Consider the following 19,680-nt stretch of genomic DNA (forward strand, 5'->3'; position numbering starts at 1 on the left):
TTCAAAGGCAATTCTCTGATGGTCTCTAAAATTGACAATATATTATGTTTTGATAGCTTCTCAAATCCAGCAATTATAATCTCGTGATTTTCCACGGGTTTGCGCTTATAATGTTATGTAAACATGCGATAGTCGTTTCGTAAAGTGATTACATGTAATAACTATATTTATTTATTTATATTAATCGGGCTTTTAGAAACATGAGATATGTACATAATAATTAGTGGAACAGTAATCATGAAGTAAAATTTGCATTTAAAATTATATAGAAAGCATGCAGAAGAATAAATAGTACCTATTATGCTAACCTTAACTATTCTTATTATCGGGTCGTGTTATTATAGCCTTCTTATAACTATATTCCGTACAGTTAACCTACAGTCTAGACTTAAGACTGTGGACACTTTTTTTCCAAATCTGAACGATTTTTTCACAGTACGGTACACGACATTTTCAAATACGTAAAAAAAAGACATAGATTTTTGCAATGTCAGGTTTAATCTATGGGTACCAACATGTGCTCACCCAACAGAAACAAAATTTCTTCTGGCTGCATGAAATTTTTTATTTGAATTGTGTTTTTTCGAACTAAATCATTAAATATTTAAAAAATGGGGTGGCTCGATAATCTCTTGGATTAGAAGAAAAATTTCAATAGGGAGTAGATTTGTTTTGTACGCAGCTCCCCGCTCCCCAGCTGACTACAGCGCACTAAAGATTTGATTTGATACTGTGGTATACCAATGTTAAATTATCTAAGGAAAGAAAGTATTATTAAAACATAATGTAAGTATATTTACTTAATTCTGACTAGGTAAAACTATCGCACTTATGCCAGGCCTTTGGCGTAAACATGAATCGGAACCACTGAGAAATACTTAAGAGGCAATACTAACGCGGCCTTTTTTTCTATTTAAATCATTGTTCGGACATGCCTCAATTTGAAATCATTCAGAAATACCGAACCGTAAAAGCGGGTCCTTTACAAATCGGTTTCCATCCTTAAAAAAACTCAAGCTGAATATTTCTTTAAACGTTGATTTAATCCTAAAACCTGCCGTATCTAGGCGTAAGCCTAGCCATGTCGCAGGAAGGATCACTGGCTCTTTCCGGAGATTCTAGGAGGCTGTAGTTATAGACACCTTCGTTACTTGTGAACTGTCTGTACTGTGTATGTTCTATCTTTGCTCCTTTGATATCGGAACGGACCTTGACGTATCTCGAAGGCATCACCTGAGACCGAGAAAGGCTCAGACAAAGGCAACTTAGGAATTCTAAGGAGATTTCTGCTTTTGACATTGCCAAATTGACGTTGACATAACTTACAGTTGGTCAACAATTCACAAAGTTCAGGTATGTGAAGGGCGAGGGGTTTGCGCAGGTCGGAGGGTGAAAGGAGGGGATGTTCTCGGCTTTTGCTCGCTTTGTGAGCCTTCATGATAATTTAATATTCTAATAATATTGTCAGTGAACTTTGAGATTGTTTCAAGTTGATATATCAGTTTTACGAAACCGAACAGTACTGTGGCATATACTCTAATCATTTATTATTACCTTTTTTAAATTTAAAAATATTAAACTTATATATATTTTGAATTTTGTAAAGCATCGTTTTTTATGCGTTCCAGCTGTTATGAATTACTATGGAGAAGTGTCAAAATGCATAGGTACCATTAAAACGTGCCTAATTGGTTTGAATAGCAGAGTTCTTTTAAAAAAGTGTTCAACAAAATGAAAAAGAAAAAGTAAAACTAATTTATATTGTTTTAATATGAAAAACTTGTCAATCATAATAATATTATTTTGTTTTTTATTCTCGATTAGCTGTACCCAACCACGCATCGCTGTAGCTCAAGTTTATGCAACAGATGGTGCTATTTTTCAAAACGGTCTATTTTTACCTGTAAACACACGCGTATTCGAATGCAACATTGTGTCAAATTTTTACCTGTAAACACACGCGTATTCGAATGCAATGTTGTGTCAAATTTTCAAAGCAATCTGTGAAGAACTTTCGGAGATTTGAGATTTTGAACTAACTAACATTTAAATTTTTATTTAAATTTACACTTACTGATATGAAATATTGCTAATTTGTTAAAATTCTGGACAAATTATTCGTATTCCCGTTGAAAACGGAACTGCAGGTCTGTAACGAATTAATTGACGGTTTCCTAACAAAGTATCAGTAAAACCCGAATGTGTTATGAGGACGCCGTAACACGTGTTCGTAAACAATCTAATATTGTGGCATATCGTCATTATATTTATCAGGAAGGAAACCTGCATGAACACGTATTCCGGTATATTCTGAATGGACTGATATTTGATCTGGAAATTGATCACAATAAATCAACAAATCCTCAATTTTAAATTATTTAACATATACAACTCTTACGACGAAATCGAGAAACATTTTCGAATCACGAAACTACTCAACAGGAGGATTGTCGCTGATCAGATGCTCTTGTATGAAATTATTAACTCTAAAGTTGACTGCCCGGAGTTGCTGAACAAAATAAATTTCCATGCGCCAATTCGATACAGCAGACAAAATACCCTTTTCTACATTGATAGATGCAATACCAATTCCAACCGAAATGAATTTATGCAAAGGACATGCAACTACTATAATAATAAATTTGCAAATATAGACACTCGTGCTGACATATTCACTGATAGTTACTATCACTACAGAATTTCATTGTATCACATTCAAACTCATATTAACAACGACTGTGAAATTGATTGTACCTAATATTTTAATATTACTCTCGTGGCAATTTTTCCTTATCCCTCTCCTCCCCTTTCCCGTTCCAACCCAAGTCTATTTAGTTATAGTTATAATCACTTTTATTTATTGCTGTTTATGGTAGGCATATTATAGATTTATCGTTTACAGGTTAGTTTTATGTTTCTGAATATATATCTGTGAACATTAATAATTGGTCTGTTTTTTTGTTATCCTCTTATGTATATTGTATTACTAAGACTGTTTATGTTCCTCAAATAAATAAATAAATAAAATAAATAACGTTTTTAACAGGATTTCAATAAATCAGTTTTCCTAACGATTTTGATTATTTAGAAGAAAATGCGCATAATATAACATACACATAATTTTCTAGAGACTAGTTAAAGTATTTAGATTGGTATGTACAGAAATACTCGTATGTAGTTAGGGACGGAGTAATATGTAGGTACGTTGAGTTACGATTTGTAATCAGTTGAAAGACAACATCGTTTACTCTGGAACGATGGATTGTAAAAGCGATTTAGCCTGCAATTTCCTTGTTTACACGTCGCAAGCTTTCAGAACCTTATTAGGGGAGCTCGTGTACTTTTAAATAATCACTTAGTTAAGGAGAGGAGGGCGGCAGGAAATGAGTCTGGTCGCGCGTCGCTTTTACCCTCATTGGAAGGATGATCTCCAATCAACTTCTTCCGGCCTATTTTTTTGTGAAGCTTAAATAATTAAAGAATTTGAATTGTAAATAACAAAAGTTTTGATAATAACATATTTTGTACTTATGTAGTTCCGCCGAGTAAAGTTTGTTTTCATATCATGTACGCTTGAAAATTTAGGTGCTACAAGCCAAAAATGTGTATATTCTTGGTATACCTTATATTGTAGGTAATAGGCATTAAAATAGCTTGACAAACGGAGTCTAGAAACGTTCTATTTCAAGCACAAATCTGGTTTTTATTTATTTTGTAAATAATTTTATAAGAAAGTTAAAAAGTTAATAATCAAGTGAAACTGTCAAAGATCATCTTAGCTTTAATATTGTTTTTTTTTTAAAGTTGTTTCCTTTATGCGTTCATACATTTCTATTGAAAAAATATTTTTTTTAGTAGTTTACATTTATATTTTTTATTGAGTAATTTATTATTTTATTTGTATTCTACTTAAGCGAAATGATAAGAAAACCTTTAATGTATCTAAAGCATATTTTTTGGTATTCATAATATACACCAATTCGTTCCAAGGAAATAAATAAAGGTTTTTACAATGTTTTTCTGTGCAATGCTCATATAATCCATTTAAAAATAAATAACGTCATTCATTGATGGTAATTTACATGGTAGAAGATGTAAAGGAAGACATGACATGGTCAAGAGAATCAAATACTTGAGTCGGTCATGTCAAGAGTCACAAAAAAATGGAGAAAAATGCGTATTGCTGATTTTTAAAAATCCTATTAAAAACGATGTAAGGCTATTTCTTGATAAAAAAATCATTACACTCATAATATATTAATGCAGCTGCGCTTATCTTAATAAATACAATGAATAATGCGAAAATATTAGAGTTTTTATGAACACGTGTTTAGACATCAGCATTCGTGTTTTCTTGATAACTTTTTAGGAAATCTATCAATTATTCGTTAAAGGCCTACATTCCCGTTTTTAACAATGTATGAATGGGTAACAGTATTCTGTGGATATGGATTTCCCCTTAATGGTTAGCTGTTTGATTCCTAAAAGGTCGATCAGCTTCCGTTATAGAGCCATCTTCAAATTTATACAGTTTTAAGTGTCGGGCGGATCGCTTCACTAAAGCCAAGTATCACTTTTCATAGCAACGGCGCGTCGGCCTCTTTACCAGTTCTCCTGCCAACACAGGACACAGGACGCGGGCACAGGACACCGGATTACAAGGATTTGTGCTTACTCGGACCACCTTTTTTCTTCCCCCCTCACTCCTTTCTCCTTACCGAAGAAGACAGTGCCGGACTACCGAATAGAGAATAAAAGCATAGCCTTTATTTGCATTGGTAAAAATTATTAAATAAAATATTATTTTGGTTATATCTGTCAAACCGACAGACAGTCAACCCTTAGGTCAGCAACGTCATCAGCTATCGGAAGGTTGAAGGAACCAAAGCGCACACCAGATACTAAGTTCGGTGAGCGTGCTTTTGACGTGTCAGGACCTAAAGCCTGGAATGGACTGCCACATGATTTGAGAATGATCGCAGACTCGACAGAATTTAGGTCTAAACTCAAAACGCACCTTTTCAGACAGTCGTATCCATAATTTCAGAAACCTTCACTTTCACAGTTGACGGCAATTTAAATTTAAATTAACAAAATGTAAAAAATACTAAAAATAAAATAAAATAAATAAAAATAATAATTAAAAATAAATAAATAAAAATGATAACAACTAACAATTTGTAGGCTTTTAAGACAGTTAAAATACATTTAAATTAAAATAAAAAACTATAGCAGACTTAAGATCATGCGACGACCAGTGTTTTTTGATGTAGTGTCCTCTGCGTGCAGTTCTATCTTTTATAAGCATAAACTTTTTAATATAAGTGTGTTTGTTGGAAATGACTTGCCAGGTAAGTATGTTTTGGTATCTTTTCTAAATAACAAATGTAGATCCTAGGAAATAAATTGTACAGCGCCCTTGAGGTGATTTTTCACAAAAACGGCGCTCTTCAAATTATCCAATTATTATTATTATTATTATTAAATATAATATTTTATCATTGAATACCCTAAACATAAACATATATCACATGAAAGTATATGTCATTAGCTTTCAGTCAATAAATCATTAAAAAATTACCAACAATGCTGGGTGGTTTTTCACAGCTTGTTAAAATTAGCACCTTTCTATATCCACAATTAGCCAGTAAGTCAAAGGAGCTAATACGATTAAGGCGATGCACCACGTCGTGTACCATTTGGAATCGGGCCGCTAGCAATAACACTCCTTATGTAGATGGTGATATGAGTTAAATTCCCGCCTAAGCCCCGCATACCCCATTTCTACCGATTTATCACAAGTTTCTCGCTAACTTTTTAAGTTAAGTTTACAAAAAAATATACATATTTTTGTGGAAAATGTCTATACATTTATTATGCCGAAACGTTAATAATTTAAAATTTCCTACATAGAAAAAAAAATCGCAAAGTAAGCTCCGAAAATTATTAAAAACACTTTTTGTTCTGTTATCTAATTTGTTAGGCATGAAAAAAATCACAGTGTATCTTTAAATGCAACTAAAGCATTTGTCGAGAGTCATTTATGCTATTTTTCAAAGGAGTTGTGTTTAATTAAACATTTTAACAATTTTCTCTTAATTGTTATCATTTTTTAATATTAGCGCGCTCCCTCCAACATTGGTATTTACATATCTTCCTTTAAAAACATCTTTGAACGCTTATACGGGGCCTTAAAACCTGCCGCCTGTTTTGATTTATGCAAGAAAAAAATATCGCAAAAATATTTAAATGTTTTAAATCATTTTCTAAAAAACTTAATTTGTCAAATTATACAGTAAAACCATAACCGAAAAGGGCTTCGTAAGTAGGACATTTTCAACATGAAAGCAGTTTTTATAGGCGTCACACTTTATTTTTTCTGGGCTAGGAAACAGAGTAAAACTTAAATATGTTCAAGCAATGAATTTCTCAAAACAACATCATATGCTTTCGCATTACTTAAGTGACAACTTTGAAATCAACTGGGACCGTAGAACGACAATTAGAAGCGCTACTGCGTACAAATAGTTCGTCGAATCTTGTTCCTCTATTAAAAAGCGATAAGCGGTGCACGCAGACTGGAATCGGTAGTTTTAGTTAGAGCGTTAAATGAGTTGGAGGTCAATTGGAGGTCGAAAAGTATAACCTATTTTTTTGCTTCATGTCTCGTCTAAATATAATACATCAATGATTGGGTCAAGTATTGTTAATTTCGGTAAAGTACCTACTTCAAAAACCACAGATTCCGATAGTTCTTGAAGTTGTTTACTTGCAATTCAATCAAATCAATTAGAATAGTTTGAACGTTCCTTTTATTAACATACGATTGAGAACACGTGCCGCTTCAATCAAAAAGTTCATTGTGCCTATTGGAAACTTTATGGATAGAGGATAAATTACGTTTGGAATTAACCAATTAATTTTAATTATATGGATTTTTTATGGGGTATTGTGCCTTGTTGCGCTACCCCCTTCTCTAGCTGACGTTTCGAACATGAGTAATACTACAAAGTTGGCTAAAGAAGGAGGTAGCACAACACGGCATTATACCCCAAAAATATATCACTATAAAACTTTTAGCCGTAAAAATTCTTTGGATTTATTGACTAGTTATTGTTGATCACCTATTGCAAGGATTGAGGTGAATTTAACGAAAACTCTTAAGGCGATGCCATACGTAGTAATGCAAAATCATGTGTTTTTGGTTTGAAAATTAGAAGAAAGAAGTGTTTCCGATGCTTTAATTAAATACTGCGAGTAGAATACATCTTGGCCTTTGAAATAATCGAGTATTTTTTAGATCTTTATTCTTTCGATCTTTAGTCTTTTTATAAGCTTTAGATCTTTAGTCTTTTTATAAGCCCAGAAAAAAATAATGTATAGGCCTATGAAAACTGCTTTTAAGTTCAAAATCTTCTACTTGCGAACCCACTTTCGGTTATGATTTTATTGTATAATGTGGCAAATTAAGTTATTTATAAAATGATCGGAAAAAAATTAAATATTTATGCCTGAACATCATAAAATAAAATAAAAGGCACTTTTTGGCTATGTTTTTTTCTTGCATAAATCAAAACAGGCTGGTGGTGTTAAGCGGGAATTTAAACCTAATCGCCATCTACGTAAGGGTTGTTATTGATAGCGGCTCAATTTAAAATACTACACAACGTAGTGCATCGCCTTAATATGTAAATTTCAAATTATATAATATTTAACAGAGGTAGGTAGGTACCTATTATAAATCTGCGATTAACACCAATTTGCGTTAATTGGTCGGCAATCAGTGTGACGTACCCCTTCATTATACAATTTTTAATTAGCATAACTTATTTAATTTTTTTGGAATAGCTTATCGAACCCAAGATCTACCTTTACTCATTTAATTGCCCATGTGGCCTGATTTTTTTTGATTATTTATTACCTAATTTATTTATGATAAATCCGCATTACGTTTCTGTATTCCTAGGTCAAAGTCCACCCCTGCTCGGAGGTTCAGACCTCCCGGGAACTATTCCGATAATGTAATAATGCACGCCTTTGAGATGGGACTCATCCGCCTCACAGAATTTCTCATTTTCAGACCCAAAAAGATAAATATTCATATATTAAATTCACAACCTACAAACATTGTTTTCGAGGATAAGTCTAGCAACGATATTTAGGCCAGTCGGCACTCGGAACCATTTTCTTTCCATATATAATTTGAATTGAGGTTTAAATTCACGTTTCATGAATAAACTTATACAAACTTGTTATAAACTAGTCTCTCAAAACTTTGTCTCATTTCTCTCATAGAAAATAGTTTTTATAACGCCACAAATTAAGATTCAACTTGTAGCAAGCGACTTAAATCATTGCGGATATCTGTGTAAGTCTCGCCACCACTCAGAAATTACTCTTCTTTTTAATGATTTTTAGGGCAAATGCCGCCGACGGGAATTGAACTCGCACCTTATGCTTGCCGGTCAGGTGCTCTTTTTATTTTTACTGAAAGATATTTTCAATTTGTATGGATATTTCGGGCGAGTAATTATAGGTTATGAAAATTCGTTATCCTTTGTGCCATGCATAAAAAAAACTTGTCTTATAAACGTTAGTTTATCATTAAAAAGAAATTGATTCTTATTTGAAAATTGAAAAATTGACAAAATGACCTAATTTTACGGTACCACCGTATTGTTCCTATAACAAATCAAGGTGACTACTGCCAACATAACATAGGTGCGAGGACATCGTAACTCAAGGTAATGGAGTTTGCCTGTTCGCTTCAAAGTTTGGGAAATCCATTTCGGCTGTATTTAGTTTTCTCCTTTCATTTATAAAATAAAAACAATGTTCTCCACTCAGGTGGTAGTTAGCTAAGTGGTTCAAACCTAGGAACAAGTGATTTCAGATAGAATGAATGACGTTTTAAGAAGCTATTTCTCTTTCTGATTCATTAGGGTCCCGATTTACAATAAATCACTTGTAAATTTATATTGCAATGTATCGTTCCAATGTAATATTGCACCCTTGAGGAAATTTTCTCACGAAAACGGCGATATAGAAAAGATTCAATCATTATTAACGCAATCGTTCACTGGCTTTAGTCACAATTCAAACATGCCTTTCCACTCACGCATTATCATCGTGTAGCAAAAAATAACATTTACTAACAAGTGGAGAAATTTTCAATGATATTATTTTAATTAAAAAGACAATATTACCAAAATTCTATAACATAAAAGAATAAAACATATACACGCAACACAAACAAAAATATATAAAACACGCAACACGCACAAACACATAAATCATTATAAATGCCGATTTACATTCTCTTTTAATATTTTTCTTTTAGTGTGATAATTATATTTTAATTTTTAATCTTTATTTTTAGTTTAAATTTATATTTATTTAAATGTTGTTGTTTTTTTTTAAATGTATAAATTCTTCTATTATAAAATGGGGGCCTCAGCACGGGTAAACAACCCAGTGAGGCCAACATTACTGAATTCAAATATGAAATATTGTAAAATAATGTATCAACAATAAAAAAAATTCATTGCTTTATTGACTAAATCTGGTGATAAAAGATCGTTAATACAATGAGATAGAATTTTTTTAAAACCATCGTTAAATTATTATAGAGCACGTAATATAAACTACGGGTGAAACCTACCTAAAATCTCTCAGAGAATTTAATCATTTAAAACAATATTTATTACTCTCAAACGAAAATTTGTTCTAGGTTTTGAACTTGGGACCTCAGATCATCATCCTGTATCACCAACATTCTCGAAAATTATCTTTATTTCCTTAACGCATAATTATATTGGCTGCTTTCTCTATAAAAATTATAACAATTACTATTGTATAATTTAAATAGCGCCGAAAATCACCTCAAGGGCGCTGTACAATTTATAATTTTAGATTCAGAAAAACATACTTACCTGGCAGGTCATTTTATGTATGATTGCAAGATTTTTCTCGAACTAAATGCAATCTAGATAGTGGCTTCAATAAATATATCCATTTTTATTTTAATATACGACCACTATTGACTTTTCTTCAAGTCCAGGATGAATATTATTTTATTTTCGAATAAATTAATGAGTAAAACCTAAAAAACAGTGCCAAAGTATTTTGATGTAATTTTTTGAGTGTGTTCTATGTTGGTAATAATTTGAATAGACCTTGCAGATATGTCCTTTCCTACTAAAAATGGACCTATTAAGATGCATGTCATGTAACTGTAGTGCATGATAAGTTTGGTAATTGTAGTAGCCAAAACAATTTAATATCCCACCTTCAGATATAAAATCAAAGGTTTATAATTTAATGTGCGTGTAACAAATTAGTATTCTCTTTATCAAAACACCAAGCTTTTTCACTTTATTTAACATTCTTGGACGAATCTTTGTGTATTTGGTTTTGTCAACATCAACAATCAACACCAAACAAAATATTCCTGGATTAATGGAACGAGATGTGTTCACATAATAATCTTTCATCTTTTGTTTGGCCACCGGCACGTGTCGCGCTTCCTAGTAAAACCAGGCATATTTACTTTACCTGAATATTATTATACACTCCGGTAAATTACCTTTCAAATATCGTTACACATTTAGGTGGGTAATAATTTTGTTAAGAAACACTAATATTTTCTTGTATACAAATGAAATACGTCGATGTAAATATTTGTAGTCCTCGTTATCTTCGCTCAACCTAATAGAAAATAAAGCGATTAAGGACATTCCTTCCGTAGTGATTAAACATCGTAAATTCAATTACAAAACAGTATTTGGCTGAATAAGGACTAGGCTCAAATTATAAACAAAGGGACGAATTCCAAGAAGAAACCTGAGTACGGTAAATCTCTAGTTTTAAGACATAGTTGTGAGTCAATAGCTATTAATCTTAACTAAGCCACTAGTAATAAATCGAAGCTATAAGTCTAAGTGGTATGGTATAGGTTAAAAGTATAAATTAAGTCGCTAAGGACTCTTGTCGCGATTTTATAATGAAAACGGCGGTACGAAAGTTATCCCAGCATATTTTCTTCTTCAAAAATAAAAAATGTTAACTTTTAATTTAGTTCCGTTGGTGTGTTGAGTATAAGGATATTTATTTGTCCTGTGGTCACATGCATATTATTATTAAGATTTTAGCCGTTGAATAATCAATGGTTGTGACATAATATGGAATTTACCAAGATATCTTGGCATATAGATACACTTACATCAATGAGGCCAGGTCCTGAAACCAAACGCTTTGGATATTTGTATCAAATCTATTAATTTGATGAGTAGGTATTCAATATGTACAACGCCATATTATGGATACATAAATGTTTTCTCCTTCCGTTTGGATGTCATTATGCTAGCGACATGGATCTTCAAGACATTATTACATTGTGGCTCTGTCTTGTCGACTTACTCATTTGCCCTTTTTGTGTACTGATAGTATTATCTTGAAGTTTAATATGTACGTTATTACCTTTGCCTTGCTTTGCTCTCTTGCATCTATTCCGTAAAGATTGTAATAATAATAATTTATTGTTATCTTGGTACTACATTACGTCTTGGCAATATTGAAATAAATGTTCCAATTCACATTGTTTAAGGCGATGCCATACGTAGTAATGCAAAATCATGTGTTTTTGGTTTGAAAATTTGGTCGCCTAGAAATGTTTCGGATGCTTTAATTAAATACTGCGAGTAGAATACATCTTGGCCTTTGAAAAAATCGAGTATTTTTTAGATAAGTCTTTTTATAAGCCCAGAAAAAAATTATGTATAAGGCCTATGAAAAATGCTTCAAAGTTCTAAATCTCCTACTTACGAACTCATTTTCGGCTATAATTTTATTGTATATTGTGACAAATTAAGTTATTTATAAAATGATCAAAAAAATTAAATATTTATGTCTGAAAATCCACAAAATAAAATAAAAGGCACTTTTTGGCCATGTGTTTTTCTTGCATAAATCAAAACAGGCGGATGGTGTTAAGCGGGAATTTAAACCTTATCGCCATCTACATAAGGGTTGTTATTGATAGCGGCTCAATTTAAAATGTTACACAACGTAGTACATCGCCTTAAGACACTCTAATTATGTACAGTGTACAGATACATAAAACATACTTACCTGGCAGGTCACTTCAGATAAACTTTGTTTTATTTAGAAGATACGGTTTTGTAGGCAGAGGACACAATATTTGTATTGCGACAAACCGGTGGATGCAATCTGTCATAAAATGATAATTGTTTGACTAGTCTATAGTTAGTAATAAGATAGATAATTGTAAAAATGTATCTTATTTCTGTATAGTGCTCTTGTTTGCACAAGAACGGTACTACACAAATCATCCAAATACTATTATTTTTAAAACATTGCACATTTGTTGCTATTTCATATGCCATTACTTTACTAATATTATTACATTTATTGGAATATTTGTGGTAAAGGTAGAGTTGATATATATCGTAATATGTCAAAATATAATAAAATAAATTTTAATTAACATCCTGATGAAGCTCGACTGAAGCGAAACCGGTAGATGTTTGAAAATTAATTAAAATAATCGTGGTTATTAAACAAAGTATTTTATTTAAAACAAAAAATAAATGATTGTTGGGAGAAGCGGCTGTCATGCTTAAAATGAATACTTCACATCTCGATAGTTAAGAGTGTACGTTTTACCTACTTAATAATAAAAAAAGCGTTGATATGCCGAATGAATATCAACCCGAAAATCTGTATCTACGAAGTTTTTACAGAAATACACTATGGCCATCTCTTCAACCATCAGGTGATTTTGCACAAAAACGGCGCTATACAAATCATCCAAATATTATTATTATCAAGCCATAACACACTAAAATTTAGTTTAGAACGATTCATCCACAGTCTTACAGTCTATGGCACTCCTAATGCTCTAAGACACGTACCTGAATGACGTTTAGGGTCTGTGTTGATCAGAAGCCCACAAAAAATCAGTCACCTTCGAGATCCCTACCCGTGTTGAGTCAACACCATTATTTGTACCACCTCCACTCTCCCAGCTGTTTGTTTGTAGTATTTGTTTATGAATTAAGTTATTGGGTCAAATTTGTCAATGGAATCGTCGCATCGGATTGTTAAACCAATATTTGAATGGGTTGAAGGCTTGAGTGTTTCTATTTGATTTTCATTATTTGATCTCTCAGATCGGGGCCACCAAATTGTAAGGGTTTTTTTTTTTTTAAGTTAAATAACAAGCCTTCGATTAGAGGTGTCTGTTTAGCGCTAGAAATCTTTTGTTAGTCGAAACTATTCCTTTTTAAATGTATTTATTGTTCTTTAAAAGTACTATCCTGTTAACCGCAATTTCAACTGGATTAGAGTTTGCGATCCCGAAATCCCGCATCCCGCATTTTTGCGGGATTCAGAAATATTTGATCCCACGGATTTATTAATACGTCTAATGAAATTAATACTACTATAATTATTTTTTTTAAATAACTTTGATGAGTAAAACCTCAAATAAAAATAAAAATTATTGAAGACAATATTAGCAATTCTTAAACGAAAATTTGAAATAGAAAAATCACTAAAAGATACGGTCACATCTAGGATTTGAACCCAGGGCTCTCATCTTGGCGGAACTCCGCTCTACCGATTGAGCTAATGGGACCCTATCTCCTTCGGTCATATTTAACTATAGTTATATATATATATATTTATCATACTTCGAATAAAACTACCAAAATTAACCTATTTTTCTCATCGCACATTTTTATTGGGTGCTATCTTTAAGATTCAACTCGAAATACATGAATTATTATTATAATTATTCATAAATAAACTGTCTGTTCAAGATATTATATGAAACAGCGTTACAGTGTCTATCATCAGAGCAGATGTGCAAATTGTTAAAGTTTTTTAAAAGCATTATTTTTTTAAATTTTCACTTCATTCAAATCAACATATTATATGAATACGCTCATACCGAAAGCATTCCAACAATCTTTTATACTTAAAGGATTCGTGTAACAGCCCTAAACAAATTGAGAAGTTTTTCGATAACGACTTTGCTAAGATTTCTACTTTCTTACGGTTAAGAGAAGGCTCTATTGCTGAAATAATGGCTGAAGTTCATTGCCCACATAACTTCTGATCGGGGAGTAACCAAGTGGCTCCCCAAGCGCTATTTAGTTAGGCAAGATTTTTTTATTGCTATTTACAAAACTCATTGGCTTTTTAATTCGTCGTAAAAGTTCCTTCCGTACTTTTCCGAGTATTATTTCAGGTAACCTGACTTTTGATCCCCGGATAGTCGTTCCCCCGATAGTATATCCGCCGGGCAGTTGATCCCTCTGCCAGCTGGTCCTTCTGCCCGTCGATCCCTAGGACACCAAACTTGACACTCCGAAGGATTATTTCTGTTCTGCATCTTCTTTGGTAACTTGGTACCTACTTACATCTGCAAGCGGCTTGATTGGATTTACACTCAAGACGCATTCTATCATTATTTTTTGTATACTGCTTTGGGGATACTTGATTGGTTAAATTAATATGTACAGGAAGGTATAGCATATTTTTGCTAAACCGACTACTCAAATAACTTGGGTTCTACGGCATTATATCCTGTATGCATACGTTACCAGGGAGAAAGTATAACAACAATATTTTTTTGGTATCAAGTATCTGATGGATCAACTGGCGCAGAGTTCTAATATCCGGGGGATCAACTCTCCAGGGATCAACTGTGGTAGGGATCAAAAAAAGACGAGCTAATATTTTATTAAAACCAATTTATAAGTATGCATTTCCAATGGTACGATCAAGATAATTTTTAACTTAAACTTGTTACTGTTATGTTATTTGTATTTTTGCTATAAACAACTGTAAACTAATGTTATAAACTGAGCCTGCTCTCAACACAGGGGTTTCTATCCTATTTATTTTTTTTAAATCATAGTTTCCACTTTAGTTGTAATTAGACGGAAAAAGCTATGCGGTAATAATTAATACACACGGAATAATAATAATGGAACACGGAAATGTTCCTGGAGGGACGAGTACACTCTTTCAGAACGCTTCTCCGTCATCACACGGGAAGCTTATGGCGCAGACTACGCCATTCAAGTAACAAAAACATCACCGCCATGGTTGCCTGGATGGAATCCCCCCTGATGGCCTTCTGGAGACGGGAGATTTTTTTTTTTTTTTTTATAGTTAATACCTCACAAGAGTCCCAACTGCTCCCGTCTGGAGCCAGTGAGACTATGGCATCCCCAATTGGGGGATGTTGTGAGGCTGAAGGTAAGTGGGGAAGGGAAAGAGGAAGGTGGGGAAGTACCTGGCTATTCAGATCTAGTCACTAAACACGGCTAAAGTCATTTGGAGCAACGTTTCAATTCTGAATGGTGGTCTTACACCAGGGCGATACTGGTAGTATCTTCCACTCTGGAACGTGCCGCAAATATACTATATATTATTTTAATTAATTAATTATGAAATAACACAAATCAATCAAATAAAATTTATTTGCGCACGCCGGGTTCGAACCCGCGACCTTCGGAATGGCAGTCCAATCAATGCGTTACCACTGGACTATGCCGGCCGTCAAATATATCCATAAACGGCTGCTTACACTCATTGTTGTGTTAATCTTTTTCTTTTTTTCACTTAAATTCCGTTTTTTTGTGTCTATCGGAATTCCCTATGTATTATTAATTTTCTTACTCTAATTATGTATATTATTTCAAAATATGGAATGTATAGCATTGTACTACCCCTGCATGCATTTTGGAATAAATCTTATTTATTATTTATTTAATACTAATACTGTGTGCGTATCTACACACACAGTCAAGAAGCCAATTGCGTTATAAATCATGATATGCGTAGAACTTTAACTGTTATTTTTAGAATTTCCAACAAGAGCTATTTGCCTTATCGGTTTACTACCTTACATCACGTAAAGAAGAAATTAATCATTTCAAAAATTTTGGCTTTCATAAATAGATTTATCTAACAGGTTAACTATTATTATAGTTACTAACGCAGACCCGTAAAAAATCACGATAAATTACGATAGTAAATAGAAAATAACGCTTTCGAAAAAAAGGGAAAAAAATTCATAGCCTTGTCGAATCACGGCGACTTTGGCAACGTTATTTGTCAAGATTAAACCTAAGAAAATTAAACAAAAAAATAGACATTTTAAAAATAGAATTAAAATAATTTCGTTGTAAAAAGATATTACCTTATAGGTAGGTACTAATTACACATTGACAATTAAAAAACAAATCCAATTCATTGAACCTTTGCGGTAGTTACAGTCACAGGCAGACCCACACGAAGAAAACTTGCTGATATGACATATTTTCTTAATTTATTCAAAATCTCATTTTATAATAAACTATCAAAGCACGAATATGTTATGAGGAAGTCGGAACAAGTGTTTTTTAAAATAATAATATTTTAGCACCTCGTCCCTTGTATTTACAAGGCCACCTGCGATGAACACTTTTAGATATATTCTGAATCACTAATATTTTATTGGGAAATGCAGTCACATTTTTAACAGTATCTTGATACAAAAAATCCGTACTCATTTTTCTCCGTTCTCAACGGAAATTAGTATTATATTATTATTATATGTATAAATAAATAAAAAATATTTTCACAATATTTGAATCGTTTTCGGACAGTACATATCTTCCCACATAATTCAATGAACCTGAAGATATTAGTTTGACGACAAACCTAAGTATCTTTTTTTCACTACTACTTGCTGGGGACCTTATTAGTAAAGGTGTTTTAAATTTTATACTCATTCTGATAAACATCCATTAATGCAGTGTAAATAGTTGTTCATCAGTTTTGTAAAATTTTAAACACGTTTATTCGTAAGAGTTTTATTTGTCTAAGCCACCGCATTCCCAATTTCTACCCATTTATAACAAGTTTCTCAGTTCTAAAAAAAATATATAGGTATGTTATTTTTCAAGAGAATATCTATACATTTGTTATGCCGAGACGTTAATTATTTGAAATTGCCTTGATAGAAAAAAATTGTAAAATAAGCTCCGTAGCTAAATTATTAAAAACACGTTTTGTTCTATTATTTAATATATTATTGGCACGAAAAAATTCATAGAGTATCTTTATATGCAATTAAAGTATTTGTCGAGAGATTTTTACTCTATTTCAAACGAATCGTGTTTTATTAAATATTTTTACAATTTTCGCGTAAATGTTTTTTACATTTACCAGTAATTATAAGTTCATTGTTTTCCAGTAATGTTGGCCTCACTGGGTGGCTTGCCCGTGCTGAGGCCTTCACTTTATAATATGAAAATATAATCTACATAATACATTTAAAGAGAAAATAATACATTTAAAATATAATCTTGTGTGTTTGTGGGTGATGTGTGTTTATATTGGTTTTGTGTGTTACGTGTAGGTTTTATTTTTATTTTATGCTATGACATTTTGGTCATATTGTCTTTTTTGTTCTTTAATCCATTTTGTAATTTTTTGTGTGAATTTATTTTTATTTTCCTCAATTTTAATTTCAAGTTTTACACTGTTGATTGTTGAATGCTTTTATAGCATTGTATTGGTAGTGTCTTTGTCCTAAGCTTGAATTTACTGTCGGAGTTTTTATGTTTTCTTTGTACGCTTGTCTAACTGGTCTGTTCGTGTTATTTTGTGTACGTTGAAATTTATTTTTTTGTCAAAAATGTAGTTTAGTAGTGTTTTAACGTATAATTGGCGTATATCTAGTACGTCACAGCTGTTGAATATTTGGTCTGTATCAGTCAGTCTATGTTTTTTTAGCATTACCTTTAAAATCGTTTTTTGTGCGGTTTCTATGTAATAGATAGCCGAGTCTGTGTTGCTCCTCTCCAAGCAATAATCGCATAATATTAGCGCGCTCCCTTTAACATTCGTACTTACTTATCACCCATTCAAACCATCTTTGAACGCTTTTTTTATTGTTGATACATTTTTTTACAATATTTCATATTTCAATTCAGTAATGTTGGCCTCACTGGGTAAAACTCAAAAACTAAAAAACTAAACTCAACGCTTACTATGGGGCTTTATTAAGTATTAAGGACGTTTGACTACCGATCCTAATATAGTATATTTTATTTTCAGGTGGACGAAGCGCTAAGACTAGTGATGTTATGAAGGAGCCAGGAACCCTCGACGAAGTGGTGAGTACTACATATAATTATACATAAATATAATTGTTTTAATTTATAAACCGATTTCATGTTCCACGTGATACAACAATAAAAAACACACGGGTAAAACGTGGAGACACCATTTTACCGGAGTGTTACCACTACTAAGCCACTAGTTCGGCTAGACCAGCGGTCGGGGAACTTTGTTTACCATTACCCCAAAATATTTTTGCGTAAGTCGATATTACCCCTTCCCCCCATTTTGAAAAGAAGACAATCAATGTATATTTAAATAAACATTATTTATTGAATTAATTTAAATTTGCTTCATGTTTAGTACAATTATTTAAATTGGGACTTTTTAATGTAAGAGCAATTTGAATACAGTCTTCGGCGTTTAATCGATTTTTGTTCTTCGTTTTTATGTTTATTAGAGTGGAAAAGCCTTGTTCACAGAGAGTTCACAGAGGTTATTGCAAATGGCAGCAACTTTTTGCCGCCTCCTCATGTGCAATTTTGAAAGCCTTCGTAGCTTTTGACATCCAAAAAGACAACAGATTGGCTTTGCTCTCAAAATGAATAAGTGCTTCAGTATTAGATCGAAGTTCAAGTATTGTTTCTGCCAAACCCGGAGGTTATTCTGTTATGTTAGCAATTTCACATTTAAAAAGATCTACAACCCAATTGAAAGTATGTATAACAAGATCTGGAAAGTAGTCAGAGAACCGCTCTCTGAGTTTGGTAAGATGTTTTATAACTGTATCCTTGATGTCATCAAAAGTAATATTTTCACAGTCTTCCGAAATAGCAAACTAGAAAAATTTCCTTATTACCCTAAAAAAAACATTTTTACCCCATTTGGGGTAATTTACCCCGGTTCCTCGACCGATGGGCTAGACCAAGGCTGCCCAACCCCAGGCCCGCGGGCCACAATGTGGCCCGCGAACGAATTATAAGTGGCCCGCGTGAACCATTTTCAAAATACCAATTTGAAAAAGTGTCGCGGGCCCGCGGTAAAATAAACAATGCAGCTTGCGCGCGGTCACCAATGTTGCCAACGAAGGCGATTTATCGCTATTTAGGCTACTCAGAACGAGAATCAGCGACGAAAAAATCTAACCTGTTGAACTTACTTTTTAAACAAAAATACACCGGTTTTGTGATATAATATTTTTTGCGTCCGAAATGGAATCTTGCGTGGAATTTTTTCTCAGCGAAGCAACCCCCCCCCCCCATGGATTTCAAAGATTTTGTGGGGAGCACTCATTTTGAATTTTTTTTGTGGTGAATTATGTTTTATAGAAATTCTCTAACAACCCCCCCCCCCCCCCCCCCCCCAATAGGAACCACCAGGTATTCAGTGGCCCGCCAGCGATTCAAAATCGTTAATTTCGCCCAAATGTTAAAAAGTTTGGGCAGCCTTGGGCTAGACCATTCCCTATCATGGCAGAAAATCTGAATAATTAAGGTATATTTATTTTCGAGTTTAAATAATATTCGTGTCTTATTTTAA

The 19,680-nt window shown here is 32.9% G+C and overlaps 1 protein-coding gene across 3 annotated transcripts in view; it reads left to right on the top strand.

The window, feature by feature from the left end:
- The window catches only part of LOC149415566 (apoptosis-stimulating of p53 protein 2-like), a 693,728-nt gene that overhangs the window by 279,340 nt on the left and 394,708 nt on the right, over positions 1–19,680 (top strand). For all 3 annotated transcript variants that reach the window (XM_089642762.1, XM_089642764.1, XM_089642763.1), the window contains one exon: positions 18,139–18,197. In XM_089642762.1, coding sequence (XP_089498888.1) covers positions 18,139–18,197 — 59 coding nt within the window. The remainder of the gene's footprint in view (positions 1–18,138; positions 18,198–19,680) is intronic.

This window comes from Hesperophylax consimilis, chromosome 18 (genome assembly GCF_061612785.1).
Source record: "Hesperophylax consimilis isolate HC1 chromosome 18, BYU_Hcon_1.0, whole genome shotgun sequence".
Taxonomy (NCBI): domain Eukaryota; kingdom Metazoa; phylum Arthropoda; class Insecta; order Trichoptera; family Limnephilidae; genus Hesperophylax; species Hesperophylax consimilis.